Source organism: Podarcis liolepis (assembly GCF_965112155.1).
Source record: "Podarcis liolepis genome assembly, chromosome: 16".
In the NCBI taxonomy this organism is placed as follows: domain Eukaryota; kingdom Metazoa; phylum Chordata; class Lepidosauria; order Squamata; family Lacertidae; genus Podarcis; species Podarcis liolepis.
In genome coordinates, this window is record NC_139567.1 from 12,609,473 (window position 1) to 12,637,430 (window position 27,958).

The 27,958-nt window shown below is 44.2% G+C and overlaps 1 protein-coding gene across 1 annotated transcript; it reads left to right on the forward strand.

Annotated features, from left to right (window-relative positions):
• The first annotated feature begins 1,014 nt into the window (after positions 1-1,014).
• On the forward strand, positions 1,015-27,957 carry VSIG2 (V-set and immunoglobulin domain containing 2). Its single transcript, XM_083480719.1, has 7 exons — positions 1,015-1,191; positions 4,921-5,084; positions 7,764-7,971; positions 10,341-10,499; positions 13,213-13,332; positions 23,543-23,693; positions 25,410-27,957. The coding sequence occupies exons 1-7, from the start codon at positions 1,125-1,127 to the stop codon at positions 25,552-25,554; spliced, it is 1,014 nt and encodes a 337-aa protein (XP_083336845.1). The 5' UTR covers positions 1,015-1,124; the 3' UTR covers positions 25,555-27,957.
• Position 27,958: the final 1 nt, after the last annotated feature.

Consider the following 27,958-nt stretch of genomic DNA (forward strand, 5'->3'; position numbering starts at 1 on the left):
ACTTGGAATTGGAAAAGGCTTGGAAAACAAAATAATTTCACTTTGCTCCTAGAGACCTTTTGTAATAGGGAACTAGTAAAGGAAATTATTGTTTGCAATAGCAATATTGTGAGCACCCACTGTGTATTTCTTATTTTGTGAACTACAGATGGATAAATCTGTCCATTTCCAATCTCAAGTTCATTTCTCCACCTTTCCACATCAGGTTGTATTTTTTTATTTATATAAAAATAAAAGTCATCTGGAAAGTCACCAGCAAATGTCTCCTAATATACAATGTTTCGGCCAAGCAATTTCCCCTAATATGATGCATTTTTTGTGTTATTTTCACTGATATAAAGTATGCTTTTAAAGGCATTCTACAGTCATACCTCGGGATAAATATGCTTCAGGATAAGTATTTTCGGGTTGCGCTCCGCGGCGACCCAGAAGTAACAGAGCGCAGTACTTCCAGGTTTCGCCATTCGCGCATGCGCAGATGATAAAAATGACATCATGCGCATGCGCGGAAGTGGCGAAACGCAAACCGTGCATGCACAGACGCACTGTCGTGTCTTACGTCCTATTCAGGATGCGAATGGGGCTCCGGAACAGATCCCGTTTGCATCCCGAGGTACCACTGTATATGCATTTTTGCGCACAGTCCATGGCTGTACTGCAAAATTCAGAGAAGTGTAGATTTTGAAGAATGTGTTTCAGTTCACATATTGCTTGGGAAAGCACAGTTTAGGTAGTGCTTTTTCCCGGGGGTACTCAAATGTAAACAGTACCAGTACCTCTTTTTGTTGTTGTTATAAAGTGTGGCAGATACTGTAACAACTTCACAGTGAGTACCGGAACCTATTTTTCTAGAAAATAAAAGGACTGGTTGGGAACACCTTTCCAGGCAAACTGATTGGATTTTTTCCTCCATCCTTTGTGTGAACGGCCCCTAAGCTGCAGCCAGCACTACGAAGAAACCTCTCCACCCTTTCGCATCAAGGGAGGCTCTTGTGCTTGAGGGTGGTTCAGAGCTTACGTCTCGGCTGTTTGTTTTAGCTCACGTACGAGATAAAAAACAGCCCTGCTTAGTCTCAGTAGAGTTTCAGCTTTTGCACCAAAAGTCACAGCCTCCCAGCAGAGCAATGGCTCTCACGGTGATTTTCCTGACTCCCTCCATCTCTTGTGGCCTGATTCTCATCTCAGTCTTTGGTGAGTACCTAAGATAGTAGCATACATAAATGACCTTTTTTTTTGACACCTGGGAACATTTAACCAACAGCAACCCGACAAAAACGAAACCGAGGAACCTGCTTCCATTGCATTCCTAACTCTCTGGAGAGAAAGGCTGTAGAGCTATACCCACATGCCTGGGTGCAAGTCCCATTGAACTCGCCGAAACTTACTCCTGAGTAGACCTGCCTCCACTTTCGGTTACAACTCCCCCACCCCAATTTTCTTCATTTTAGTAGCATAAGTGTGGGAGGGCGGGGAGTCTTTTAGTTGTCACCATTGTTAAACAACTCAAAGTCAGAAGTCCTCGAAGATCTACTTCATTTTATTTTAAAAAATATATATCTTTATTAATTTAAAATACATTTATGAGAAAACAGACGTACATACAAATAAACAAACAGACAATCAAACAAACAAATAACAGAAAAATCAAACAAACCACCACACTATAAGATACAAGAAGATTAATATAATTATCAACATATATACTCCTGATACTGAACACAATTATAAAACTTATAGAGAAGAAATTAAAAACTGACTTCCAATTAATCTCGCTGTACTTTATCTATCCATTACTTTACACCGCACAGTTACATATTTCTTATATAATTTCTTTTTACCTCCCTACGAACTTATATTTATACAATACAGGGATCAGTCTAATTCTGCCAAGATGTTTCCTTTTATTCCATAGTTTTCTAAATATTCTTTAAAGATTCCTCAATCCTTATAGACTTTTTGTTTCAGTTGGTCTCTTACTCTTCCTGTCGCTTTCGCTAGCTGCAGATATTCTACCATTAGGATCTGCCAATCTTCCGTATTGGGTATTGTTGTGTTTTTCCAATTTCTTGCTACTAAAATTCTGGCCGCCATTATTCTGTACATGAACAATGTTCTTTTCTCACAGTCCTCGCCGATCTACTTCAATTCAATTCAAAAAGTCCTTGCAGATCTACTTCAATTCACCCAGAGATTTGCCCGCAATCTACCTTCTGCCCAGTCCTAGCATACATGACTGCTGCAGTCATGACCACACTTATCAGAGACCATTATGCCATGAATTAACCGGGAGACTCAGGAATCAAGAAGACAAGGACTTTAAAAAAGAATGGGGAATTTTTTATAATTTATTTAGGAGACCATTGTAAACAAATTAAAACTTTAGCTGGACTATTAAGATTCATTAGTAAAGTAACGATAATTATAGATAATTCGCGAGTACAAAAACTATGGAAAATGAACTGATATGTAGTTGTAAATATTGGCATAAGGACCCATGTAGGGGACGAGAGGAAGTCTGGAGATTCAGAGAACCTCAGAGAATGGTTATTTAAATAATTTTGCTATAAATTTGTATTTGTAAAGACCAATAAAAATATTTCATATAAAAAAGAGACCATTATGTCCTGAAAACCACAGGACTTGCTTCCTATCACTAACCATGCATTGGGCTTCAAGTCTCTGAGAAAAGGCAGGGCGATGCCTGTCCAGATTTGTAAATGTGGCTGAGTATCTGCGTCACAGCTAGTCTACAGGAACCACGTCAATTCTAAAAGTAAACCATCTAAAGCCGTTTATGGTTAGTTTACTAGGTATATCAGAGATGGGGAACCGTGGGCCAAGGCATCCAACACAATCCTGGAGGCATCTCTCTCTGGTCACTGGGATAGTTGCTTGGCAATATCATCTCCCCAAGCCAGATCACTCACTGGTACTGCTCCTTCTTCAAGCGATTTTTGCCTGGCTGGAACGTGTCCCTCAGCTGGGACGCCTTGTGCTTGCGTGTGTGTGTGCAAACCTCTGGATTTTGCAGATGTGAAGAACCTTTGGCCTCTGGATGTTGCTGAGCGACAACTCCCTTCACTGCTGGCCATTGGCTTTATTTGCTGAGGCTGATGGGAGTTGTAGTTCAGCACATCTGGGGAGCCAGAGGTTTTTTCATCCCTCTGCTACAGGGATAGGGTGAGTTGAACAAGCAACCTGAAAGTGTGTTTAGCATTTTCTTGATACAGGAAGTACAAAAAAAAAAAAAAACCCAACCAGAGATATGAAGATGCTAACAATCCAGGGACGCGGAACCTGTGCCCCTATTATTATTATTATTATTATTATTATTATTATTATTATTAGTCTTACAGGAAAAAGCAAGGGATGAGAGGATGAGATAGCAAAAAACAGCTTTATCATGTATAATGAGATAAGAATGCAAACTTACCAAACTTAAAACCATGGAGAGAACTCATCTGAATAGAGACATTGGATTCTCATTGCATTAGACATGATAAAGCTATTTTTGGCAATTTCATCCCTTGCTTTTCCTGTAAGACCAATTGCAGTTGTTAATAGTCATCAACTGGTTTACCACACCTATCAGCCAATCACCCATTCCCACCACCCTTCTGAGTAATACCCCTCCCCACCCTCTCACTTTATATAAGGGACTGGTGACTTCTGTTTCAGTGTATCTGAAGAAGCGTGCATGCACACGAAAGCTCATACCAATAACAAATCGGTCCCAGCTCCTGCCAACCTACAAGTTTGAAAGCACGTCAAAGTGCAAGTAGATAAATAGGTACCGCTCCAGCGGGAAGGTAAACGGTGTTTCCGTGCACTGCTCTGGTTCTCCAGAAGTGGCTTAGTCCTGCTGGCCACATGACCTGGAAGCTGTACACCGGCTCCCTCAGCCAATAAAGCGAGATGAGTGCTGCAACCCCAGAGCGCCACGACTGGACCTAATGGTCAGGGGTCCCTTTACCTTTACCTTTTTAAGGTGCTACTGGAAGGATTTTTTATTATTATTTTGTTTTGACTACGGCAGACCAACATGGCTACCTATCTATATCTAGTATTTATTAGTGCACAGGTTGCAAAATTTGCCTTGGCTGCAAGTAAGTTGAGAACCAGGCACCAAGGCAAGTATCATAAGGGGGGAGTGTGAGATATGGCATGCTTAACTTATGCAGGTGTGATTTTGGCATTTTTGTCTGTTTGCTTTGCTGTTGTTCAGTTTTAAATCAATTATTTGTATTCTATGCATTGTGACCAATTGTGATGGCTTATAGTTTTTAACAGTAAAGATATTCGTTCATTCATTCTGGACTAAAACATCCAATCATTCCTGTAATAGGTATGAGTTACTCGTGCGTAAACTGGTGCCTTTCTTGGTTAATTTGCCTTGTTAAACCTTTCTGACTGCACAGCCCCTTCTCATCGTGGCTGCCTCAGTCACTGGCAGAATCTGTCAGTGGGCGTTTCTTGAACCTCTTCCAACATAAAAGTTGTTTGACACCCAGTCTCCTCCTCCTCTCACTGCGCGGGAGTCTTCTGCGCAGGGAAGGCGTGGGTAGCGGAGGACCTGGGCTCTCCTCACTGATGTCCAGTGAAGAGTCCTGGAGCCCTCTCTCCAATTCCCCCATCTGCCCCCCTTTATCCCTGGTGTTGCGCTGATTGGCTTCCCCCTCTACTGAGTTGTTTCTCCCCCTGCTGCTGGGTCCTTCGCCAGCATCATCTGGGAGCCTCCCCTTCGCCTCTCGCTCCGATGTCATTTCCCTGACAATTCCTAACCTGTGACTATGCTGCCTGGAGTCGGTGGAGGTTGGTATCCCAACAACATTGGGTGGGGAAGGGGGACAACTTCCTCTGTAGTAATCCAAGAGATGAAATGATCAAACTGGTGAGCTTCTTCTTTCGTTTCCCCTGCAGGCTGTGGGGAGTGTGTGGAGGTGACTGTACCACAAGATCCAGTCATGCAGCGGAGAGGTTCGAGTGTGGAGCTGCCATGTCATTACAAAACGTCTGTTGACAAAAACTTTGTGCTTGAATGGAGGTTTGCCCCCGGCTCAACTCCTCCCGACCAAGGGAAACAGGTGAAGGGGTTGGGGGCCATGGCGTTACTAGTAACGAAAGTTGCGTAAGGAGAATGTGTTGATCTCAACCAACCTAACCTCGGAGTTAAAAAAAAATGGAGGGGGGAGAGGACATTCTGCTTAAACTATGGGCTTCCTATTGTCCTACTGCTTTCTTCCAGGGAAAACCACTCTTTAGTGCTCAATCAGAGCAAATAGCAATTTGGGTTTTCTGCTGATTGCCATTTGCTCTGGTTTAGCACTAAAGGGAGGGTTTTCCCTGAGGAGGGAGATAGGCAAAAAGGGAAATTACTTGGAACAGTGCCTACAAATTGGAGGTCGAGCAGAAAACTGTGGATGAACTCTTCGTCTGAAATTTGTTGAGGCTGCAACCTTACACACTCTAGGGAGTAAGGCCCGCTGAAAACAGTGGGACTAACTTCTGAGTACACATTCACAGGGTTAAGAATGTAAAGAACTAGAGCCATAAACAGAAACTGCTAAAATTACCCAACTCCCAAAAGGTTTGCCTGGATAAGATTCAAGAGATTTCTCAGATGCCTAAGTTCAGAGTCAGGCTCTTCTCCAGCTGATCAACAGAAAGAGAAGACAAACTGCATTTAGCAGATGAGATGGGAAGTTCTAGCATTGGAGTCAGTCTCTAACTCCAAGAGGTGCTTCTCTGGACAAACTGCTAGAGTAGCAACAGCGTTTTCACAGCAGGTGTAATGATGTGATCTGCTAGAGCTGCATTTATTTGCGAGTTGTTGTGAGTTTCAGGATGGGGGTGATGATAGGTTAAAAAAAAAAGGTAAATGACCCCTGGACGGTTAAGTCCAGTCCAAGACAACTATGGGGTTGCGGCGCCCATCTCGCTTTCAGGCCAAGGGAGCCAGCGTTTGTCCACAGACAGCTTTCTGGGACATGTGGCCAGCATGACGAAACCACTTCTGGTGCAACACCGTGACGGAAACCAGAGTGCACGGAAACACCCACCACAGCGGCACCTATTTATCTGCTTGCACTGGTGTGCTTTTGAACTGCTAGCTTGGCAGGAGCTGGGACAGGGCAACAGGAGCTCACCCTGTCACAGGGATTCAAACCACTGATCTTCCAATAGGCAAGCCCAAGAGGCTCAGTGGTGTAAACCACAGCACCACCCACGCCCACATGAGGTGACAGAGGGCTAGTGAAGCCTTGGCTGGTACATGATCCATCTCTTTGGAAGGGTAGGCAGAGGCAGCAACTGGTCCAAGGTCACCCAGTGCCCCTCATGACAGATCAGGGATTTGACCACAGGTGTCCCCAGCTAAAGTCCAACACGATAACCATGACTCTGCCCTTTGTTCACTCGCTATTCTAGAACTGCCATTTGATCCTTATAGAATGGGTATTAGGTTGTGCAGTGATGCTCTTTGGGGTTATATCTAGGGGCTTGTTCACACATTCCATTGAATGCAAACATAAGCTGTCCCTACGTGTGAAAGTGTGTACACTAGTTTGTTTCTGCAGCTCGGCTATTGTGTATGCAGGTAGACACTACTGTACTCTCATTGAATGCATACAGCTTTAAACAGTCATGGCATTCCCCCAAAGGATCCTGGGAGCTGTAGTCTGTTAGGGGTGTTGGGCTCCTTATTTTCCAAGTGGTTTAACAACAACAACAACAACTACAACAACAACAACTTATTTATACGCTGCCCATCTGGCTGGGTTTCCCCAGCACTCTGGGCGGTTCCCAAGAGAGCTGCTTTCAGATGTCTTCTAAAAGTCAGATAGTTGTCCCTTGACATCTGATGGGAGGGCGTTCCACAGGGCGGGCGCCACTACCGAGAAGGCCCTCTGCCTGGTTCCCTGTAACTTGGCTTCTCGCAGTGAGGGAACCGCCAGTAGGCCCTCAGAGCTGGATCTCATTGTCGGGCTGAACAATGGGGGTGGAGATGCTCCTTCAGGCATACTGGACCGGGGCCATTTCGGGCCTTAAAGGTCAGCACCAACACTTTGAATTGTGCTCAGAAACATACTGGGTGCCAATGTAGGTCTTTCAGGACTGGTGTTATATGGTCTCGGCAGCCACTCCCAGTCACCAGTCTAGCTGCTGCATTCTGGATTAGCTGTAGTTTCTGGGTCATTAAATTCCTCTTCACGGGGAACTCTGGGGATTGTAGCTCTGGGAGGGGTATTGGGGTCTCCTAGCAACTTTCAGAACCCTTAACAAATGACAGTTCCCAACATTCTTTAGGGCGCCACAACTGTTTTACTGGTATAAGCAATGTGTGGCACAGATGTGCCATAATATGACATAGCTGTGTGGCACAGATGGGCCATAATCTGACATAGCTGCCTATGCATACTATCCACAATATGTATCGACTTGAAGTTAGTCCCATTGATCTTGATGGTGTTAACGTTCAAATAAGCATGCTTTGGATAGCAGCTTTATTTTAACTTCCAGCACATGATTCAGTTATAGCTTGTACATCAGGGATGGGGAACCTGATGCTGTCCAGATGTTGTTGGGTGGCAACACAACCAAAGATCCAGGTGGAGAACCACAGCTGGAGGGCCACAGGTTCACCAGCCCATGTTAAAAGTCTCTTTCCTTCAAGTAACCTCATGGGTTTATCAACAGGTTAGGGATACACCCAGGTAACTCTGAAGAGGTGCCTGTATCCAGCAGAGCCTCCCTTCTCTCTACAGATTCTCTACTTCACAAATAATAAGTTGTACAAACCAGGCTCCCAGAGTGAACGGCTAAGCCTCCTTCAAGATCTTCCCACGTTGGGTGATGCTTCCATCCACCTGACTGACTTGCATGCATCCGATGCCGGCACCTATATCTGCGAGGTGAACAATCCCCCAGACTTCTATGGAACGAGCGTTGGGCTCATCCAGCTCATAGTTTTAAGTAAGTCCCAGTTCCCTTTTAACATTGATGAAATATACTCAGAGTTGAGAGTGGATTTCATGCTCTTTATTCAGCTCATAGTGGTGAGGAGGAATGGAAGTTCCCCCAGAATGTCTGCTTTATATACATTATTGTGGAGATCACACAGGGTCCCTGGACGTTTGACAGTCTATTGTGCCACCACTGTGATTGCTTTCGTCGCTGCCACCAACCCGTTTCTCACGGGTACACACGGAGTCCAGTCAGTTGTTAACATTAACAAATAATCAAGTTTATTTATAGGCATGAACAAACTTATGGTTTCAGTTACAGTGGTGCCTCGCAAGACGAAATTAATTCGTTCCGCGAGTTTTTTTGTCTTGCGGTTTTTTTCGTCTTGCGAAGCACGGTGTCGGAAAAGTTTTGGAAAAGCTTCAAAAATCACCAAAGTCTTCAAAAACCTCAAAAAAGGCTACCACACCGCGTGCTATGCGTTGCTCCTCGAAGTCAAGTCGCAACTGTATTAACGGTTTTAAGAAAAAGGAAACAAACTTGCAAGACGTTTCCGTCTTGTGAAGTAAGCCCATAGGGAAAATCGTCTTGCGAAGCAGCTCAAAAAACCAAAAACCCTTTCGTTTTGTGAGTTTTCCGTCTTGCGAGGCATTCGTCTTGTGAGGTACCACTGTAATTTTTCTTGTCAGTTTCTTAATCTTATTTCCTTAACTCCTATTTGTTCTTAACAACGTCAAACTTATCCCAAATAACTATCTGACTCCACCCAACAATTCCTCTCACTCTCTCACCACACCTTGACCAACCCACAGACTGTTCTCCCTCTTTCTTCTCCAACTCTCAACTGACTTTCACACAACTCTAACTCTCCTCTAACTCCTCCTATCAGTTTCCACTGGCCAATCACATCACACTCATTTTAACCCTTTCCTTATGACTCACCTAGGAAGCAAATGCCACAATTATTTTCACAATAGGCCCCACGTGATTGGCTAATTCCAGGATTCTCCTGTAGGCCAGTCAGGTTTCAGATTCACTTCCACCTGGAGCTGGATTGGGGGGCTCCTGTGGACCAATCAGACTGCTGCATTCTGGGTCCTATTGTTCTAGGACCAATCAGACTGCTGCATTTTGGATCCTATTCAACTCAGTACATAACAATTGAATAGAAGGGATGCAGTCCTGCAGCCAGGCTGAAAGCAGGCCAAACGTTTTTCTCCGTTTCCCCAGAGGGCAGGGTGGGGAATGGGTTTAAGTTGGATTTAAGTTAACCCACTTGGCTGAATGGGTTTAAGCTGCAGGCAGGGAGAACTTGGTTATGTGGAAGGAGAAATGTATTCAGTTTAAGAGCAGTTTGCCAAGGGAACCAGTTACCTAGAAGGATGGTGGTTCTTAATCTCCAGAGGACATCTTCAAGCAGAATCTGGACAAACATCTGTTGGGCATGCTCTCGCCCTTGGACTTCTTTCAGATCTGTGACTCTATGGCTGCATAAACACCATACATTTAAAGCACATTCTCCCCCCCCAAACCCTGGAAACACCCCTCAGAGTGTGTTGGGTTTCCATGTGAAGGGGTACATCTGAAACCCCCCCCCCCCGTCCCTTTCTCCCTGCACACAAATAACCAAGAACACACGATTGTTCAGTTTAACATTTATTACAGTGATACATCACATGCTTTCCCCTACTGTTTAAAGTGGTATGATAGTGCTTTAAATGTATAGTGCGGATGGGGGCCCAGGAGCATGCCTTCAAGGGGGCTTTGTCCATATAGAACCACTTCCTTTTTTATATAATATTTTTATTAAATTTTCAACAAAAATAACCAAAGTAAAAGACGCACAATAGCAAATACAAAAACAACCATAAACAAAGAAAAATATACACAAAAACAATGTCAAATCCATAAAATGGAATTTTCTGAATACCGTGTCTTCCCTCCCCCATCCCCATCCCTGGTTCCTTAGATTTTCTTTTCAATTGCAAATCATTTCTACTCCAAATTATTCTTATTTTACCTCAAATTTCCTGTCCCATTTCTAAAATTACAAGTCTTCTTAAAATCCTGCCAATGTATTAATTAACTTGTTTACAATACTTCTGCAAATACAAAATAAACATTTCCCATTCTTTTTTAAATTTCTTGTTCTCTTGATTTCTGAGCTTTCCAGGTGGTTTCGCCATTTCAGCATAGTCCATTAACTTGGTTTGCCAATTTTCTTTAGTTGGGACTGCTTCCTCTTTATGACTTATGTCTGATATATCTCTGTAAAATTTTAATTTGTAAAACCAAATAAATAAATTTAAAGGCAAACTCTACAATTCTATGATACTATGTGTCCTGGCACTGAATTATCTCTCCACCCCCCCCCCCAGTGCCTCCATCCACTCCAGTGTGCACAGGGACCAATTCTGCTTCCGTGGGTTCGGACGCCCGCCTGACCTGCAATTCTTCCGAAGGTGTGCCTTCGCCAACTTATTCCTGGACACGGCTGGATACCAAGACTCCACTACCTCTGTCCAATATGGTGCAAGGTAAGTGAATAACTACTCTCTTCAGATACATTACTATTAAGGAACACTTTGGAAAAGGAAAACTGCATTGGTGCAATTTTCGTTCTTACCAACAGGGTAATGCAGATAGATGTGTAGGGACACGGGTGGTGCTGGGGTCTAAACCAGTGAGCCTCTTGGGCTTGCCGATTGGAAGACTGGCGGTTCAAAACTCTGTGACAGGGTGAGCTCCCATTGTTTGGTCCCAGCTCCTGCTAACCCAGCAGTTCAAAAGCACACCAGTGCAAGTAGATAAACAGGTACCACTGCGGCAGGAAGGTAAACGGCATTTCTGTGCCTTCTGGTTTCCGCCATGGTGTTCTGTTGCACCAGAAGCGGTTTAGTCATGCTGGCCACATGACCCGGAAAGCTACCTGTGGACAAACGCCGGCTCCCTTGGCCTGAAAGTAGGATGATTGCTGCAACCCCATAGTCACCTTTGATTGGACTTAACCATCCAGCGGTCCTTTACCTTTTACCTTCTGCAGATTGATGCTGAGCTAGAACAGGGATGGGGAACCTTACCTAGGGAACTGGATCTGACCATCTATGTCATCCAAATGCTTAACAAGGGATCCCCCTTCCCGGCCACACTCCCAATGGGCTCTACTCCTAACTCTCCCTGAGAGATTTTGCCCAACTGGACTGTGTCCTTTATCTCTGATAAAGCCTCTTGCTTTCTTCGAAGGGAGACAAGGGGAGTGAGTGAGTATTTGTAGAAGCAAACGTTTTGTACTCCAACTGTTGTTGTCTCTGGCCCCACACACCGCTGGTTAAATTGCCCCCTGCAACATGTGGCAGTGCAATTGCTGAGTTTCACAGCACGCCATAAAACGAGCTTCCGGTGCCCCAACCCACAGGTCACTGATTTTGCCAAAATTCCAGTGTCTGATGCACTTGAAAACAGCTCCAAACCAATTGCAAATTGCACCCTTCAACGTTTGGCGATGCAAATGCCACATTTCCAGGTAGGCCAGTCCTGCGTTCCCCTTGTCACCAGCAGTTTCAGGAGGAGAGAGAAAGACATGCTATACCATTCGAGGAGGAATGACCTATGTAAATGACTGTCTACTCAGAAAAAAAGCCTCACTCAGTGGGCCTTTCTCCCAGGTAATTGTGTGTTTCGGCTACAGTGTTTAATATAGGCAGCCAGGACTCCTCTGGATGAAAAGATCTTTTTGCACCAGGTCATTGAGGGCCACTTGCTTTTTAAAATTCTCCCATATATACAGAACTCCCTGTGTGCCTCCCTATTTTCCAGGGATAGTCCCCGATTTACAGAAGTCATCCCAGTTTCTGATTCGATTCCAGAATGTCCCACTTTTTTCTTAGGACATCCCTATTTTCACCAGCAAAGTGTTGAAGGGTCTGGACTTTTCTGACCGCCATGCCATCTGAAGGCAGCCTTGCATAGGTTTTTAAAAATGTTTTGTTATGTTTTTATACATGTTGGAAGCTGCCCAGAATGGCTGCAGCAACCCAGTAAGATGTGTGGGGGTATAAACAGTAAAATTAGTATTATGGAATAGAACACCCTTATTTTCATTGGAGAAATGTTGGAGGGTATGCTTTTGGACTGTTATCTGCAGGTTTCCCCCTCTGCTTCAATAATATTTCATTATGTTCCCATCATTTTATGTAATTGTATTTTGTATAAATTACTTTTTAAAAATAAAAATAAAGCATGTTTTGCAAAACAAAATATTTAAATAGCTACCTTCCTCCTGGTAGGACAGGGTGGGGAGCTACAGGAAGGAAACGAGGTCGGAAAGGGGCCATGGTCGGAAAAAGTTGGGAAGCACTGACTGAATGGGGTGACACGTTGAATTCCTCCAAACGAACTGGGTCCAGCAATATATATTTTTAAAATCGTTTTTATTTGATTTTACAAATACAGTGGTACCTTGGTTCTCAAACAACTTGGAACCCAAACACTGCAAACCCGGAAGTAAGTGTTCCAGTTTGCGAACTTTCTTTGGAAGCCAAACATGCTCCATTTTGAGTGTTAGACTTCCGATTTGAGTGCCACACCTCTGTTTTGAGTGTTACGCTGAGGTCTGTCTGTTTTTACTATTTATTTTGCGTTTTTGTTTTTGAGGCTTTTTTGTTTTGTTTCTGTGACTGTGTGGAACCCAGTTCAGCTACTGATTGATTGATTGTGTGACTGCAGTATATTGTTTATTGCTTTCATTTTATGATCAGTGGTCTCATTAGATAGTAAAAATCATGTTAAATTGCTGTTTTAGGGGTTGTTTTTAAAAGTCTGGAATGGATTAATCCATTTTGCATTATTTTCTATGGGAAAGCACACCTTGGTTTTGGAACACTCTGGTTTTGAAACGGACTTCCAGAACAGATTAAGTTTGAGAACCAAGGTGCCACAGTGTAAGTTTATAACAAAACCAAGTACTTATCCATATAGAGAGATTTCTCTGAATCTAAAGACCGCCCTGCCCCGCCAATCCCCTCCATGGGTCCCATTTTCAATGTTTTCAACTGCATATTATTTCATAATCTATATTTCAAATCTAACCATGTTGTCCATAGTATTTGTTACATTACAAGTGAGATTAAAATCCTGCTAATCTTTTCATCTGCTTACAGGGTCCAGCAATGAATGGGCAGGCTGTGCCGTTCTTTTGAGATTGGGCAAATTGACCCTAAACTTCACTTTTTCCTTCTTCCCTCCCCACAGATGACAAAACAGGGAATCTGTGGCTGAGAAACATCTCACTCGCATTCTCTGGGACGTATCAATGTCTTGCCTCCAATGAGTTTGGACAACAGAAATGTGAGCTCACCATTCATGTGACAGGTGAGGACAGGTGTCTAGCTTTGTGTTTACCTGCTTGAGTGCCTGGCTGTTGTCATGAGTTTGGCCACCTCAGTAAGCCTGGGAATTTATTTATTTTTTGGACAAAGTAATAATAATAAATAAATAAGAATAAAAATGTGCACCCCACCACCGAGACCATTCCATTGTAACTATTCAACCTCCCAAAATTTCAACACATCTTGCGATGCTTTGACCCCTTTCCATTTTAACAGTACACATTCTACAAACTCCCTCCATATCTCCTCAAAATCATTTCTCCTGCATATTCCTCATCTTACCTTAATGACACGTGTTAATTGATCATTAATAGCTATATCCCACACACCTCAGTAAGCCAAAGTGAGATACAGTCAAACCTCAGTTGTCGAACGTAATCCGTTCCGGAAGCCCGTTTGGCTTCCAAAATGTTCGACAACCGAGGTGCTGCTTGGTTGCAATCAGTACTTTTTTTCTATTAAAAAAAATGTTTCAGGGTACTCTAATTTTTCTACTTATATTGAAATAATGCCCCTCAATGAGGCCAAACTTAGAGTCACAAAATGTTTGTTGTTGTTTAGTCGTTTAGTTGTGTCCGACTCTTCGTGACTCCATGGACCAGAGCACACCAGGCATTCCTGTCTTCCACTGCCTCCCGCAGTCTGGTCAAACTCATGCTGGTAGCTTCAAGAACACTATCCAACCATCTTATCCTCTGTCGTCCCCTTCTCCCTGTGCCCTGTGTCCTTTCCCAACATCAGGGTCTTTTCCAGGGAGTCTTCTCTTCTCATGAGGTGGCCAAAGTACTGGAGACTCAGCTTCAAGATCTGTCCTTCCAGTGAGCACTCAGGGCTGATTTCCTTCAGAATGGATAGGTTTGATCTTCTTGCAGTCCATGGGACTCTCAAGAGTCTCCTCCAGCACCATAATTCAAAAGCGTCAATTCTTCAGTGATCAGCCTTCTTTATGGTCCAGGTCTCACTTCCATATATCACTACTGGGAAAACCATAGCTTTAACTATACGGACCTTTGTTGGCAAACCCCTGTGTCCCCCCAGAAAAAAAAGCACTGGTTGCAAGAGCTTCCTGCACTCGGATGTTCGGCTTCTGAAAAACTTTCGAAACCCAGAGTATTTACTTCTGGGTTTTCGGTGTTCACGAGCCAAAACGTTCCAAAACGGAGACGTTCGGGAATCGAGGTTTGACTGTATCACATAGTGGTGACTGAGAAACTGGATGGATGATTAAGGACATAAAATGGTCCTTAATGCCCTGGAATCTCTCTCCAGCCTTGGGAGTGTGGGACCTATCAAAATTTGGTGGAGGGGGTTGGAACTAGCTAAAAAGCCAGCCAAAGACACTGGGCTACCTGAGGTGAAGGGCAACAGGAAGCCCCTCTGCATGCCACCTACAGAAACCACCTGGGCTGGCTGCTGAATCTTAGATCAAAATGGCAACAGGACAGTGCCCCCTGAAGGCAACAGACTACTTTAGGTGGTGGAGAGCAGGCCATGTGCCTCCCAGCAGAGAAGAACACTTGGGTGGGGATACATCAGAGGGAACTGCCAGGAGGCTACTGCTTCTTCTTTTTTTTATTTTTTTATTTTCAGTTTTTAGGAATGCTGTTTACGTTCAAATATAATCAATTTTATACATGTATAGGATTCCCTGAATCCTTCGACCTCCCTCTGCTCCCCCATGGTTTCCATCTTACAATATTTATCCAAAAAATTATATCCAGTTTTATCCATACAGTTATTACATGACAAGTGCTATGTCACTACTTGTGGTTTGTATGAGTCCGCTGTTTTATTTGATTTGTTTTGTTGTGTTGTGCTTCATGATGGGCGTAAAGCCGAATAAACATTTGTTGTTGTGCTATGTCAATCCTGCTAACGTTTCTGAATGTTTACTGCATTCTTCAAGGTAATCCGCACAAAATTTCCATTCATTGTTAAACTTCTTGTCTTCTTGGTTTCTGGTTTTCCTGGTCAGTTTCGCCATTTTGGCATAGTCCATCATCTTGATTATCCATTCTTCTCTGGTTGGAACATTATCTTCCTTCCATCTCTGGGCAAAGAGCATCCTCGCAGCTGTCCAGAAGGCTACTGCTTCTGCCCCTAGCATCTGATGCCTGAGGCTGTTGCCTCACCTTGCCTATTAACAGGGCCAGCCTGTGTAGGAGGTGGCACACGGCCATATGATGGCAAGTAACTTCTGATAGCCATATCCTTCTTATTTGGAATATTTGGGATCATAGGGAGCTGCCTCATACTGAGTCAGAACATTGGTCCATCTAGCTTATTGTTGTCTATGCTGAGTGACAGCAGCTGTCCAGGGTTTCAGGCAGAGATCCAGGGATGCTGGGAATTGAACCAGGAATCTTTTGCATGGAAAGCAGAGGCCCCACCATTGAGCTATGGCTATCCCTGCTGCAACACCAGCACAGCCTAGGAGAGACATGAGGGATGCATGCTACCTTTATGAAAGATAAATCCACTCTTTCTGTTTGACAATATAGACCCCACTTGCAAAAAGTCCTCTCTCTCTATTTCAGGCAAATCTTCATGAGCTTGCAGTGCCATCTAGTGACCAACATGTATCTGCATTTATTTATTTATTGGCATGCGATTTTTTTCCAACTGTGTCCCAGTATAGTCAGAATCTGGGCTTGAGCCAAAGTACAAGATGGGTCTTTTTCTCTGTCTCCACCTACTGGTATATTACAGGATGTGGTTGAGAGAAAAAGAGAAACAGGATACTGCAGCATTATGGCAGCCAAACTCGGCCATCCTTCAAAATTCTCACTTCTCCAAACTTTGCAATTCAGTGATACAGCTATGTAATGCATACAAAAATTCATCTACCGGGATAAGGTGTGCATAAGAATGTATCTATTACTGAAAAACAACATGCAATAAATGAATTATATCAGGGGAAGTTGCTATGCAAAAACTTGTACGTTAGGCAAAATTGCATAGAAAAATTACACACAAAATTAGGAAAATTTTCTGGTGAGTTTTCATCAGGACTTAGAAAAAAGGGGTGTGGAAATGTGAAGAACTGTATGCAACAACGGCAGCGAGAATGCTACTAGCCCAGAGATGGAAGGAAGGAGAAGTACAAACAAAAGAAGAATGGCAGATGAAACTGATGGAGTACGTGGAAATGGCGAAACTGATGGGGAAGTTCCGAAACCGGGAAGATCAAGTGTTTTCTAAAGACTGGAGTAAATTTGTAATTTATTTAAAGGACCACTGTAAACAGTTAAAATCTAAAGTAACATAGCAGGGATGTTGTAAGCCACTCTCAGCCTTAGATATGCTTCCAACCTGCAGTGAACTGTCTTGGAGCACTGCCATTAAGTTATATTCTCTCAGCCTCACCCTAGGGATGGGGGAGAAATGGGATTTAGTTCACAATTCAAGGTGAATCTGTCTAATTTGTACCTTCAGGTACCTAATTTGTGTTCTCCAGTTGGAGCACTCATAGGCCAGTGTTTCCCAGTTGTTGGTGTTTATACTACATTTTTTAAGATTTGCCTTGAGAGCGTCTTTAAACCTCTTTTATTGATCACCAGCATTACGCCTTCCATTTTTAAGTTCAGATTAGAGTAGTTGCTTTGTAAGACGATAATCAGGTATCTGCGCAACATGGCCAGTCCAACGAAGTTGAAGAATCATTGCTTCAACACTGGTGATCTTTGCTTCTTCCAGTACACTGGCATTAGTTCTCCTGTCTTCTCAAGTGATGTGTAAAATTAAGAAATTATACATAATATCTCACGTGACGAGCATGAGATCGCAGCCTTGCATCTGTGTTAATTAATCCTAGACCTTTCACTTCCTGGCGCTAGAAAGCGGTGGTGGGGAACCTGTAGCCTTCCAAATATTTGAACCCTTGGCAGGTCAAGTTTGGCTTGTGGGCCAGAGATTCCTCACCTCTGCTCTAGTAGGCAGTAGGAAAACTAATGTCTGGAAATGACAGGGAAGCAGATTTTGTCTAAACATTGGGAGAAACGTCCTCACAGCAAGAGCTGTTCAACAGTGGAGCAGAAAGACTGCCTTGGGAAGTAGCGGACTCTCATTCGCTGGAGGTATTTAAGCAGATCGTGGATGGACACCTGTTAGATATGCTGCAGTTGTGTTCTGCACTGTGGTCTAAACCCCTGAGCCTCTTGGGCTTGCCAGTCAGAAGGTCAGCAGTTCGAATCCGCATGACTGGGTAAGCTCCCATTGCTCTGCCCCAGCTCCTGCCAACCTAGCAGTTCGAAAGCATGCCAGTGCAAGTAGATAAATAGGTACCACTGCGGCAGGAAGGTAAACAGTGTTTCTGTGTGCTCTGGCTTCCATCACGGTGTTATGTTGCACCAGAAGTGGTTTAGTCATGCTGGCCACATGACCCGGAAAGCTGTCTGTGGACAAATGCTGGCTCCCTTGGCCTGAAAGTGAGTTGAGCGCCACAACCCCATAGTTGCCTTTGACTGGAAGGTAGTCATGCAATCTGGAGACAGATAAAGTCACCTTTAAAATGAAGTCAGGTCTTTCCAACAACTTTCTCCTGGCCTGCCTGCCTGCCTATCTGCCTATCTGCCTATCTTTTGCACCTCTTGCTGTCAGCTTTCAACAGTTCCTACTGAAATAACACTTTCCCACCTATTCACCAGATAAATCCCTGAGCTAAATCTGCTTCACTGAATCTCTGTTTTGACACCCCAATGATGTTGCTGTTAATTCTTCAAGAGAATTCTGGGCTCAGAGCCAGTTCTCATCAATGCCCAGGACATAATAGGCATTTGATCATATTTCTAGGGATATGAATTGTTGCAGCTGTGCTGAAGGTTGTCATTAAAGTTAATTTACGCTGGCTTGAAGTTACGTCTTTAGGGAATTCATTGTAAGAACTTTCTCCATGACAAGGTGCTTTAAAAAAACCAAACCTGTGCCAGCTGTGGAGTTATGACCCATTTGCTTCGCACATTACAGCTGCCTCTCCTTGGATTAATGCTGCTTAGGTGCAGGATCTCACCTTTCCCTATGCACACACCTTGTACACAGGAAAATGTGGTCCTGTACATGGGGAAATGTGATATTTCCTCCAAAATGCACATCTATTGCTACTGAAGCTGAGTCTCCAATACTTTGGCCACCTCATGAGAAGAGAAGACTCCCTGGAAAAGACCCTGATGTTGGGAAAGATTGAGGGCACAAGGAGAAGGGGACGGCAGAGGAAGAGATGGCTGGACAGTGTTCTCGAAGCTACCAGCATGAGTTTGACCAAACTGCAGGAGGCAGTGGAAGACAGGAGTGCCTGGCGTGCTCTGGTCCATGGGGTCACGAAGAGCTGGACACGACTAAACGACTAAACAACAACAATTGCTACCAACAGAAACATGGCTATGTGAGCACCATAGAAAGGTACATATTGGTCATTGTCCATGGCGTCATCAACACCAAGTAACCAAGCTCTGTCCACCATGCCTGTGCCATTTTGTGAAATTGTTTTCAGAGGTGCTTTGTTTGGGCTTTAAAGGTCAGCACCAACGCCTTGAATTGTGCTTGGAGACGTACCCAGGAGCCAATGTAGGTCTTTTAGGACCAGTGTTATATGATCTCTGCAGCCACTCCCAGAATCCCTGCTCTCCTTCGTCTCTCATTCTGCTGCAGCCTGAGATATCCACAAACAACTCTGGGAACAGGAGAAAAGAGTTCTGGGTGACTGTGATTCTCAGTTAGATTGGAAGCATATTTTTGGCATACAAATAAATAAATACCAGTGTTATTTTCTTTTAAATTAAGCATTGCTGGTACTCACTGATTGGTACGCGTGAGATATCTGGCCCATTTGTGCTCTGACAGCTTTCCAGAATGTGCCGGGCTTTGATTGCCGCCTCAACGACTCACATCCCGTTTTTCTGACTTGCTTCCTACTCAGGTCAGGTCCTTTCATTTAATTAGCTCTCATTTCCGTGGGCAGATCCCCCCCCCCACTCGCTGGCTTCGCTTCTTGGCTGAACGGCAACTTAGAAGCAGAAATTGGACGGCATCTGGGAACGATTGAAGGATAAAAACACCGAGCGTACATGCAGAGGGGGTTGAGGGTGCGGAGAGGATGGTGGCAGAAAAATGAGATATTAATTGAAGGCAAGGAACTGGTTTGGTTTAGGAAGATAGGAAGCTGCCTTCTACTGAGTCAGCCCCATGGTCCATCAAGCTCAATACTTTCTACACTGGCTGGCAACAGCTCGCCAGGCTTTCAGGCAGAGAGCTCTCCAAGTCCTAGCTGGAGACGCCAGGGATCGAACGTGAGACCTTTGGCATGCAAAGCAGATACTCTACCCCTGGGCTACAGCCCTTCCCCAGAAAGTGAAAATGAATCATGGGGGGAAGCTGGAGAAAGGGCTCAAGATATAATTAAAAAATGATATGAGAGACTTCTTAGGACTTGGAAAAGCCTCAAGGGATAAAGTGGAATTGGAAAACGAGTGAGGTCCCAGCTAAAGAAGAATGGCAACTTAAGCTGACAGAATATGCACAGCTTGCAGAGTTAACATACAGTGGTACCTTGGGTTACAGACGCTTCAGGTTACAGACGCTTCAGGTTACAGACGCTTCAGGTTACAGACTCCGCTAACCCAGAAATAGTACCTCGAGTTAAGAACTTTGCTTCAGGATGAGAACAGAAATCATGCGGCCGCAGTGGGAGGCCCCATTAGCTAAAGTGGTACCTCAGGTTAAGAACAGTTTCAGGTTAAGAATGGACCTCCAGAACGAATTAAGTTCTTAACCCGAGGTGCCACTGTATAGAATAAGAGAGCAAAAGAACATATGTTTAGAGGAGACTGGAAGACGTTTATTGAATATATGGGGGAAAATTGTGTACACCTGAAAACGTTGGCAGGATTAAGATAAATTCAACAGAGTGGCTAGGGAAACCCAGCCAGATGGGCGGGCTATAAATAAATTATTATTATTATTATTCAGTTTTAATGGATGCAATAATGGAATACTGAATGGTTTAGTTTTTGTGAAATATGCAGGGATTTATGATATGCAAAATGAGCCATGGAAAGAGAAGAAGAGAAGTCGCTGATATTTTAAGGATGTTTAAATGAGCATTTTAAATTGTAATACAGAAAATTTAATAAAAATGAGAGAGAGAGAGAGAGAGAGAGAGAGAGAGAGAGAGAGAGAGAGAGAGAGAGAAGCAGTCAGTGATGGGCTATACAGAACAAAGTGAAATGTGAGTAAATAAATGCATATCATATCCTGAAAGAAACAGCTTCACTTCAGTTTCCAAAAAGATTTCAAGGTTACCTGGCTGTTTCCTATGAAGCAGGTAGCAGCATCCACAGAGGGAGGAAATTTAAACTGGGAAAATGGTTTAGGATTAACACCCTCATTCTCTGCACTACAGCCCTGATCAAATTCTCCCACAATCGCTACTGCATTTGCTTTTAACTTTAAAAGTCAGGAGATGAGGCTCATCCCCCCCTAAGTCACATCTTCTTGGGGGGCCCCCTTCTATATCTTTCCGATGCATTTAAACATTTTCTCTGTTTGGGATCTGTGTGGGACCTTCTTTCCAAAATATGTGCAGATTAGATAGGTAGGTAATAATTTTATTTGTGAAGCTATAAGCCGTGATGAAACAGGAAGAGCATTCAACGGCCAACGAGGCGGTTTCTGCACGTGTCGCAGAGGGAATTGAAGGATAGAGGAGGTTTGTCAACCTGGGAAAGCAGCCCATCTAGGAGAAGGAAAACTCTGATCCTAAACCTCCACTGTCTTGCAGGATAGCTTTGGGAGAAGAAAAAGGTGTGGGAATGTTGAGGATAGTAGGAGAGGATATATTGATTAAATATTATCCTACCTCACTCATGCAAGTGAGCTAGTAGCAGAGCACATTCCCTAGCACATTGCTGGTTGATGGATTCATTAGAACCATTTGAGTTAAGCAATCCAGTCTGACTTGTCTGGATTGGATTGTTCCTGGTAAATCCCCTTTAGTTCCCTCTTAAGAACAATAATGACACAACAGTCTTCTTTTAAAAGTAATGGTAAGGTTTACTTACATTCAGTTCACAGTACAGGGGTAACTCGGGCTAAGAACTTAATTCGTTCCGGAGGTCCGTTCTTAACCTGAAACTGTTCTTAACCTGAAGCACCACTTTAGCTAATGGGGCCTCCTGCTGCTGCTGCGCCGCTGCTGCACGATTTCTGTTCTCATCCTGAAGCAAAGTTCTTAACCCGAGGTAATATTTCTGGCTTAGTGGAGTCTGTAACCTGAAGCGTAGGTAACCCGAGGTACTACTGTATAGTCCTGAAGGCAGGCCTTAGCTTGTAGTTACAGTTACAGAGAAAAGTGTGGGTTCATCCTCTGTGAGGGATGAGCCCATGCGCTGCTGGCCGAGAGCAAGCAGACAGCAAAAGGCAAAATAGAGAGGAGGGATCATGAGAGAGAGATGAATGGCTACATGACTGGTCCTTTTGTAGGGTCTGCCAGGGTCACACCCATCTCCCTGGTCATACTCAGGGGGAGGATGCTCAAGACCAGGTGTGACAGGAAGTCCTCCTGGCTGGAGCAACATTCCCCTGTGTGTCCACACTGGGCAAACAGGAAATGTTGTATTTGACTGCTTCCGTGATGTTACATCCCACAAAGGCTATGGAGTTTGCCCTACACAAATCAAGAGTGGAGTCCCTAAGAGGGCTGGATGGTGTACATCTCCTTCCAGAGACTCCTGCAGCCAAGCGAGTGTCAAATGTATTGCTCTGCTTTCCTTTGGACCACATCAGCAAGGCCGAGAGGGGGGTCTTGTTGTCTGGGCAGCCCAGGACCTCCATACATGCTGCCCAGGCTTGTGCCCTGGGGATGTCACCCGGGTGCTGTTAACACAGCAGTTTGACTTCAACCCTGACACACTCCATCGTCTCTCAAGACAGATGGATGCAAATTAATTGTTCTGGGAGTGCACCAATGTTGAATGAATCCCCAGCTTAACAATTAATAGGTTGCATCAGATTTCCGTTTTGTACGTTTCTTTGAGATTTCAAGTTATCAAGAAATTTTCAAAATAAATAGACTAACAACACCTGGAGGGTCAAGGGTTCTTCACCCATGCTTAAGTTGTCAAGAAAAGGTCCACGTTTTTAGGATACTGGAAATAAATGAGCTGAGAACTTGTCTCTCCTTACATCAGGGTAGGTGAAAGCAAGCAAGCAAGCAAGAATATCCTGATATTCTGAAATTAATTTAACGGTTTGAGGTTTCCAGCTCACAAGTCTATTTTTGTTTCTCTCAGATTTTGAGGAAGAAAAAAAATCTATAGGAAGTAGAGAAAGTAGGATCTTCAGCATCTTCGTGTTCAAAATCCATTTCTGAAAATGAATGGCTTATAAAAGCAGAGCAGTTGGGAAGAGCCATATGGTGTGAAGCTGTATCTTGAGCATCTCCATTGGCACCACGTGGTCAGGGAGTATCTGAGAAAAAAAGGTTCTAGTAGAAGTGAAATAGAAGTAGAGGGCAGCACAAAAATAGGCGTTTGCAACACTTTCACGAGAGAGGAGGATGTGTAAAATAGGGGGAAGAGCTTTACATGATTGAGGCGTAAGAATAGGTTTCCAGTGAAATTAACACAGGAAGGTAGAAAAGGAAATGTTTCTGGCATGTGGAACTCTCTGCCACCAGATGCAAGGAAGAATAATACAACTGATTTTTTTTATAAAAAAACCCAGCCCTATTTAGGCATTCTATGAGTTCATACCAGGTAAAATCTTATCTTTTGTCCCAGGCATTGGCTGGACTATAATGGTTTTGTTTTCTATTAGGAGCATGTTTTTGCTGCTAAGAACATAAGGCAAGCCCCCTGGATAAGGCCAATGGCCCATCTAGTCCCGTGTCCTGTTCTGACAGTGGCCGAACAGATGTTCCAATAGGAAGCACTAGGGCAGCACTCTGTGATTCCCTCCTCCTAGTATTCAGAGGCATAATACTGTTTTATTGGGTCTGCCCTACTGGTTGTTGTACCCCTTGCATTGTACAACAATTTTTTATTTTTCTCAGATTTTGTTGTGCTTTTTCCTCTTAAAATACCGCAAGGTGTTTGGAGACCGCTTTGTGGAAAGCAATTAATAAATAGACTAAACCGTTAAGATTTTTGTGCCGCTGCTGAGGACTGAAGCTTTGTGTTTTGTGTCTCTCCCTAAAACAGGCACTGCGGAAGCTGGAGTGATTGCAGGAGCTGTCATAGGGGTCCTCTTAGCGCTTCTGTTGCTCTGTGGAATAGTCCTCTGGTTCTTACGCTTTAGGAAGCAGAAGGAGAAGAAGAAGACCCAATCCATATACAGCGGGAATGAAATCAGGTTAGAGTGGCTTGCCTCAAGGTCGCCTTGGTTCTAAGCAAGCATCATTTGCCAACTGATCCTTAAAAGATGCAAAAACAAGGAAACCAGGAGCTAAAAGTGGCCTTCCCCAACCTGATGCCCTCCAGATGTTGTAGAAGACAACTCGCAAGTGCTGGCTGGGGGTGATGGGAGTTGTAGTTCAAAACATCTGGAGGACACCAGGTTGGGGAAGGCTGGCTGAAGGTCAGAAATCCACAGAGGCCTGTTGACACTAAGGCTAACTTATGCAATGCCATCAGTCTTCCCCCTTACCACTATTATGGCACGAGGTCTGATTCAACAGGTAGTTTGATAGCTCTGCAAATCAGATAGATTATCTGAAGGTGCAGTGAAGGAGGAGAAGCCTCCCTTCCCAATTCCTAGGTCCTGTTGACTGGCAATTAAAAAAACAAAAGTGATGTTGATCAGACAGGTGCAAGGAGCTTCTGGTTTAGTTAATTTCATACTGGAAGGAAACTTTAAAAAAAGTAATTTAAAAGTATTTTCCACTATTGTCTGTTTGCTACCCATCTTGACTTTTCAAGGCATAGGATATAAAAGATAAAAAGCATTCAATGCAGTCTACTCTACTTAATAGGCTACAATAGGGGGAATTGTGACCAGCTGATGTGTGCGCCTGCTCAGCCTGCTGTTCAGGATCTAAATGTAGAGAGAAGTTGGATTTCATGGAGAGAAATCCATGTATTTCATGGACAGGGGAGCGGGTGGCGCTGTGGTCTAAACCATTGAGCCCCTTGGGCTTGCTGATCAGAAGGTCAGCAATTTGAATCCCTGCGACGGGGTGAGCTCCTGTTGCTCTGTCCCAGCTTCTCCAACCTAGCAGTTTGAAAGCACACCAGTGCAAGTAGATAAGCAGGTACCACTGTGGCGGGAAGGTAAACGGTGTTTCTGCGCACTCTGGCTTCCGTCACGGTGTCCCGTTGCACCAGAAGTGGTTTAGTCATGCTGGCCACATGACGACCTGGAAAGCTGTCTGTGGACAAACGCTGGCTCCCTTAGCCTGGAAGCAAGATGAGCGCCACAACCCCAGAGTCCCCTTTGACTGGACTTAACCGTCCAGGGGTCCTTTAAGGTAAAGGTAAAGGGACCCCTGACCATTAGGTCCAGTCATGGCAGACTCTGGGGTTGCGGCGCTCATCTCGCTTTATTGGCTGAGGGAGCTGGCGTACAGCTTCTGAGTCATGTGGCCAGCATGACTAAGCTGCTTCTGGTGAACCAGAGCAGCGCACAGAAACGCCATTTACCTTCCCGCCGGAGTGGTACTTATTTATCTACTTGCACTTTGACGTGCTTTTGAACTGCTAGGTTGGCAGGAGCAGGGACCGAGCAACGGGAGCTTACCCCATCGCGGGGATTCAAACCGCCAACCTTCTGATAGGCAAATCCCAGGCTCTGTGGTCCAACCCACAGTGCCACCCGCATCCCTTTACCTTTACCTTTTTTACCTTCATGGACAGAGCACATGTTTTGCATGGGAAAGGTCCCAGGATCTCTACCATCTCCAGCTAGTACTGGGAAAGACTCTTGCCCCAAATCTTAGCGAATTGTTGCAAAACCTCAGTCAAGTATAATTGTGCAGCCTGAATTCACTGGTATCTCACTTGAAAATAGTGACCGTCTGGCTGATGCTGCCTGCTTCAATATCTCCTCTTTTTCCCTTCTACTCTCCTAAAGGGAAGATGCCACAGCTCCAGGAATCTCTGAGGCCTCTCTGCAGGGAGAAAGCCAGCCAGAAAATCATCTTCTGGAAAACATATCTAGCAGGCCTGCATCTACTACCAGCACTACCAAATCCCAGCTCAAGAATTTTCTTGTCTAAGCTTACTCTGTGACTGTGGGGTTGGTTTGTTTTCGCTTAACAGCATTTTGTTTTACTACACGAAGAACATTTCCTCTGAAGATGTTTAGGACATCCTTCAAAGGGTGTCCTAAACTGCCCCTAATCTGCTTGCTGCATTGTCAAAACTTGAATTAGATTTCTGAGAGCTCCTCCCGAGTAGAGGTGGTGGAGAAATTCTATTCAGTTTGCATTTCAACCTACCTTGTTTTCACTTTCCAAAACAAGATGCAAACCGAGACACAGCCATCCTTTGAAATTCTCATGTCTCTGAATTTTGCAAGGTCGTTCTCCAGCAAAGTAACGTGTACAAAAAATGAATATGCCAGGGTAAAGTACATCTTTGTGAAAATCACATATGAAAATGCATCATATTGTCTTGCATTGTATTGTCTTGCAAAAATGTTTCTACTAGGCAAAATTGCAAACAAAAATATGTATAAATCACACTAAAATGCTGGTGAATTTTCATAATAACTTCTAGCTACTTCCTTCAGGAGCTGTGGTTCAACTTCACTTGCCCCCTTCTTCAGTCACAGTTTTTAATGTAGTTTACTACGATTCCTCAAGCTTCCCTGCTAGGTAGCACTGAACACTAGCTTTTCTATGGACTTCCTACCCTTAGAATTTAGCTCCTGTGTTGTGAATTTTCACAGGACTTGGAGACAGTGACCTTACACTGCTGTGCAATCTGCTGTAGCTTTCCAGCTGGACTACCTGATCTGCGCTCAAAAGTAGTTCGTAAAAGGCAATTCCTTTGGAATATGGGAGCCAGACTTATTTTTAGTGTGAAATGCAGGGAGCATTTAAATTTTGATTCTGTATTTGTCCATTTGTTTCCGGGTTCCTTCTGCATCCCTTTCGGGAACAACCTTTTTTTTTTCATCCTGAGGGCTGCATTTGCTTCTAGGCAACTTTCTGAAGACCACATGCTGGTGGGTGGAGCCAGAATCAGAAGTGAGTGGAGCAATAAATGCTAATGGACCAACCACCCCTCTCTATCCTCCATACAGGCTAACAAGAGACATTATCAGAGTTCAAAGGCACAGTCTAGCCAGTCAAATGCCTTCAAGGAGGGTGCAAAGCAGGGCCATTAGAAATGTAGCCATGGAGAGGGGGGTGTTAGCCTGGGGAGAGTTCCAAGGGCCACATGGAGAGACCTGGAAGCAGTGGCATAGCGTGGGGGGTGCAGGGGGGCCGGCCGCAAAGGGCGCAACATCTGGGGGGCACGCTCCAAGGGTTAGGGGGCGCAAATTACTTGCCTTGCCCCAGGTGCTGACAACCCACGCTATGCCACTGCCTGGAAGTCTGCCTTTGGCCCTTGGACCAAAGGTTCTCCATCTCTGTTTTATGGTCTTAGTCCAGGCTATTTGAGAGAGTACCTTCTCCCATAAGTACCTCTCTGCTCTTTAAGATGAGTCAATGAGACTCTTCTGGTCGTTCCCACAGTGTATTTCACTGACAATGACTTCCAATCAGGCCTTTTCAATGATGGCTCCTAAGCTTTGGAACTTGAAACAGGTTCATGCTGCAGGATGCCAGATAATCCAGGAATTTTCTCCTTTAAAGCACACTGTTAATATGTTTTTGTTGTATTCATAGGCTATTTATGGTCAGGTTCATGCGTCAATGCTCTTGATTTCTCTCATCGTGTGTTTCCACTACCATTGTTCTGATTCTATATTTTGTGTTGTTCCTTTTTTAAAAAATCATTTCCTTAACATGAAGATTGTTGCATGAAGAGTGAGTTAACCAAGCCCCACCCCCCCCCAAAAATAAACAATGGGTGTCTTGTTGTATTAAGCCCCATCTTCCTAAGACTGAACAACCCTAGGCTTTATCCTTGGCTTTAAATCTAGACACGGCTGCCCAAAGTATCCCAGTTTTGGGGATCCCCCCCCCGGAGCTGCTCAGAATCTCTCTTCTTCAATGTGTGCCCCTGCCAAAAAATGTGTCCAGGCAACCCAAACACTTACACACACACACACACACACACACACACACAGCCCAAACCTGTTGCCAGCATCCACTGTGCACAAATTACTTTTACTTATTTTTAGAGATGTCAGCTGATAAAAGAAATCTGAATGGTTTCGGTTTTAGTCTAGAGAAGATCAGTTCTAGAGAGTATGCCAGAGGAGCTGCTACTTCCAGAGTCATGCTGCGTACACACCAGCTAGGACAAAACAAGAGCTTCTAACATGTTATTCTCCTTGCCCCATTATCTGATGTAAATTATAGGGCACCTCCTGTCGGTGGTTTACCCTTCGTTGGACTCCCTGCAGACGGGCAGGAGTCAAAATATAGCCTAGCTTCACCCCAGTGTCTAAGCCAAACTCCTCACATCCGTAACCAATAAAGTTGCAGCCTATTTGAACCCATAAAC

Coding starts and splice junctions, on each gene's coding strand:
- VSIG2 (XM_083480719.1), top strand. CDS start 1,125: ATGGCTCTCACGGTGATTTTCCTGACTCCCTCCATCTCTTGTGGCCTG. Junction 5,085..7,763: donor CTCCCGACCAAGGGAAACAG/GTGAAGGGGTTG, acceptor TTCTCTCTACAG/ATTCTCTACTTCACAAATAA. Junction 23,694..25,409: donor TACAGCGGGAATGAAATCAG/GTTAGAGTGGCT, acceptor ACTCTCCTAAAG/GGAAGATGCCACAGCTCCAG.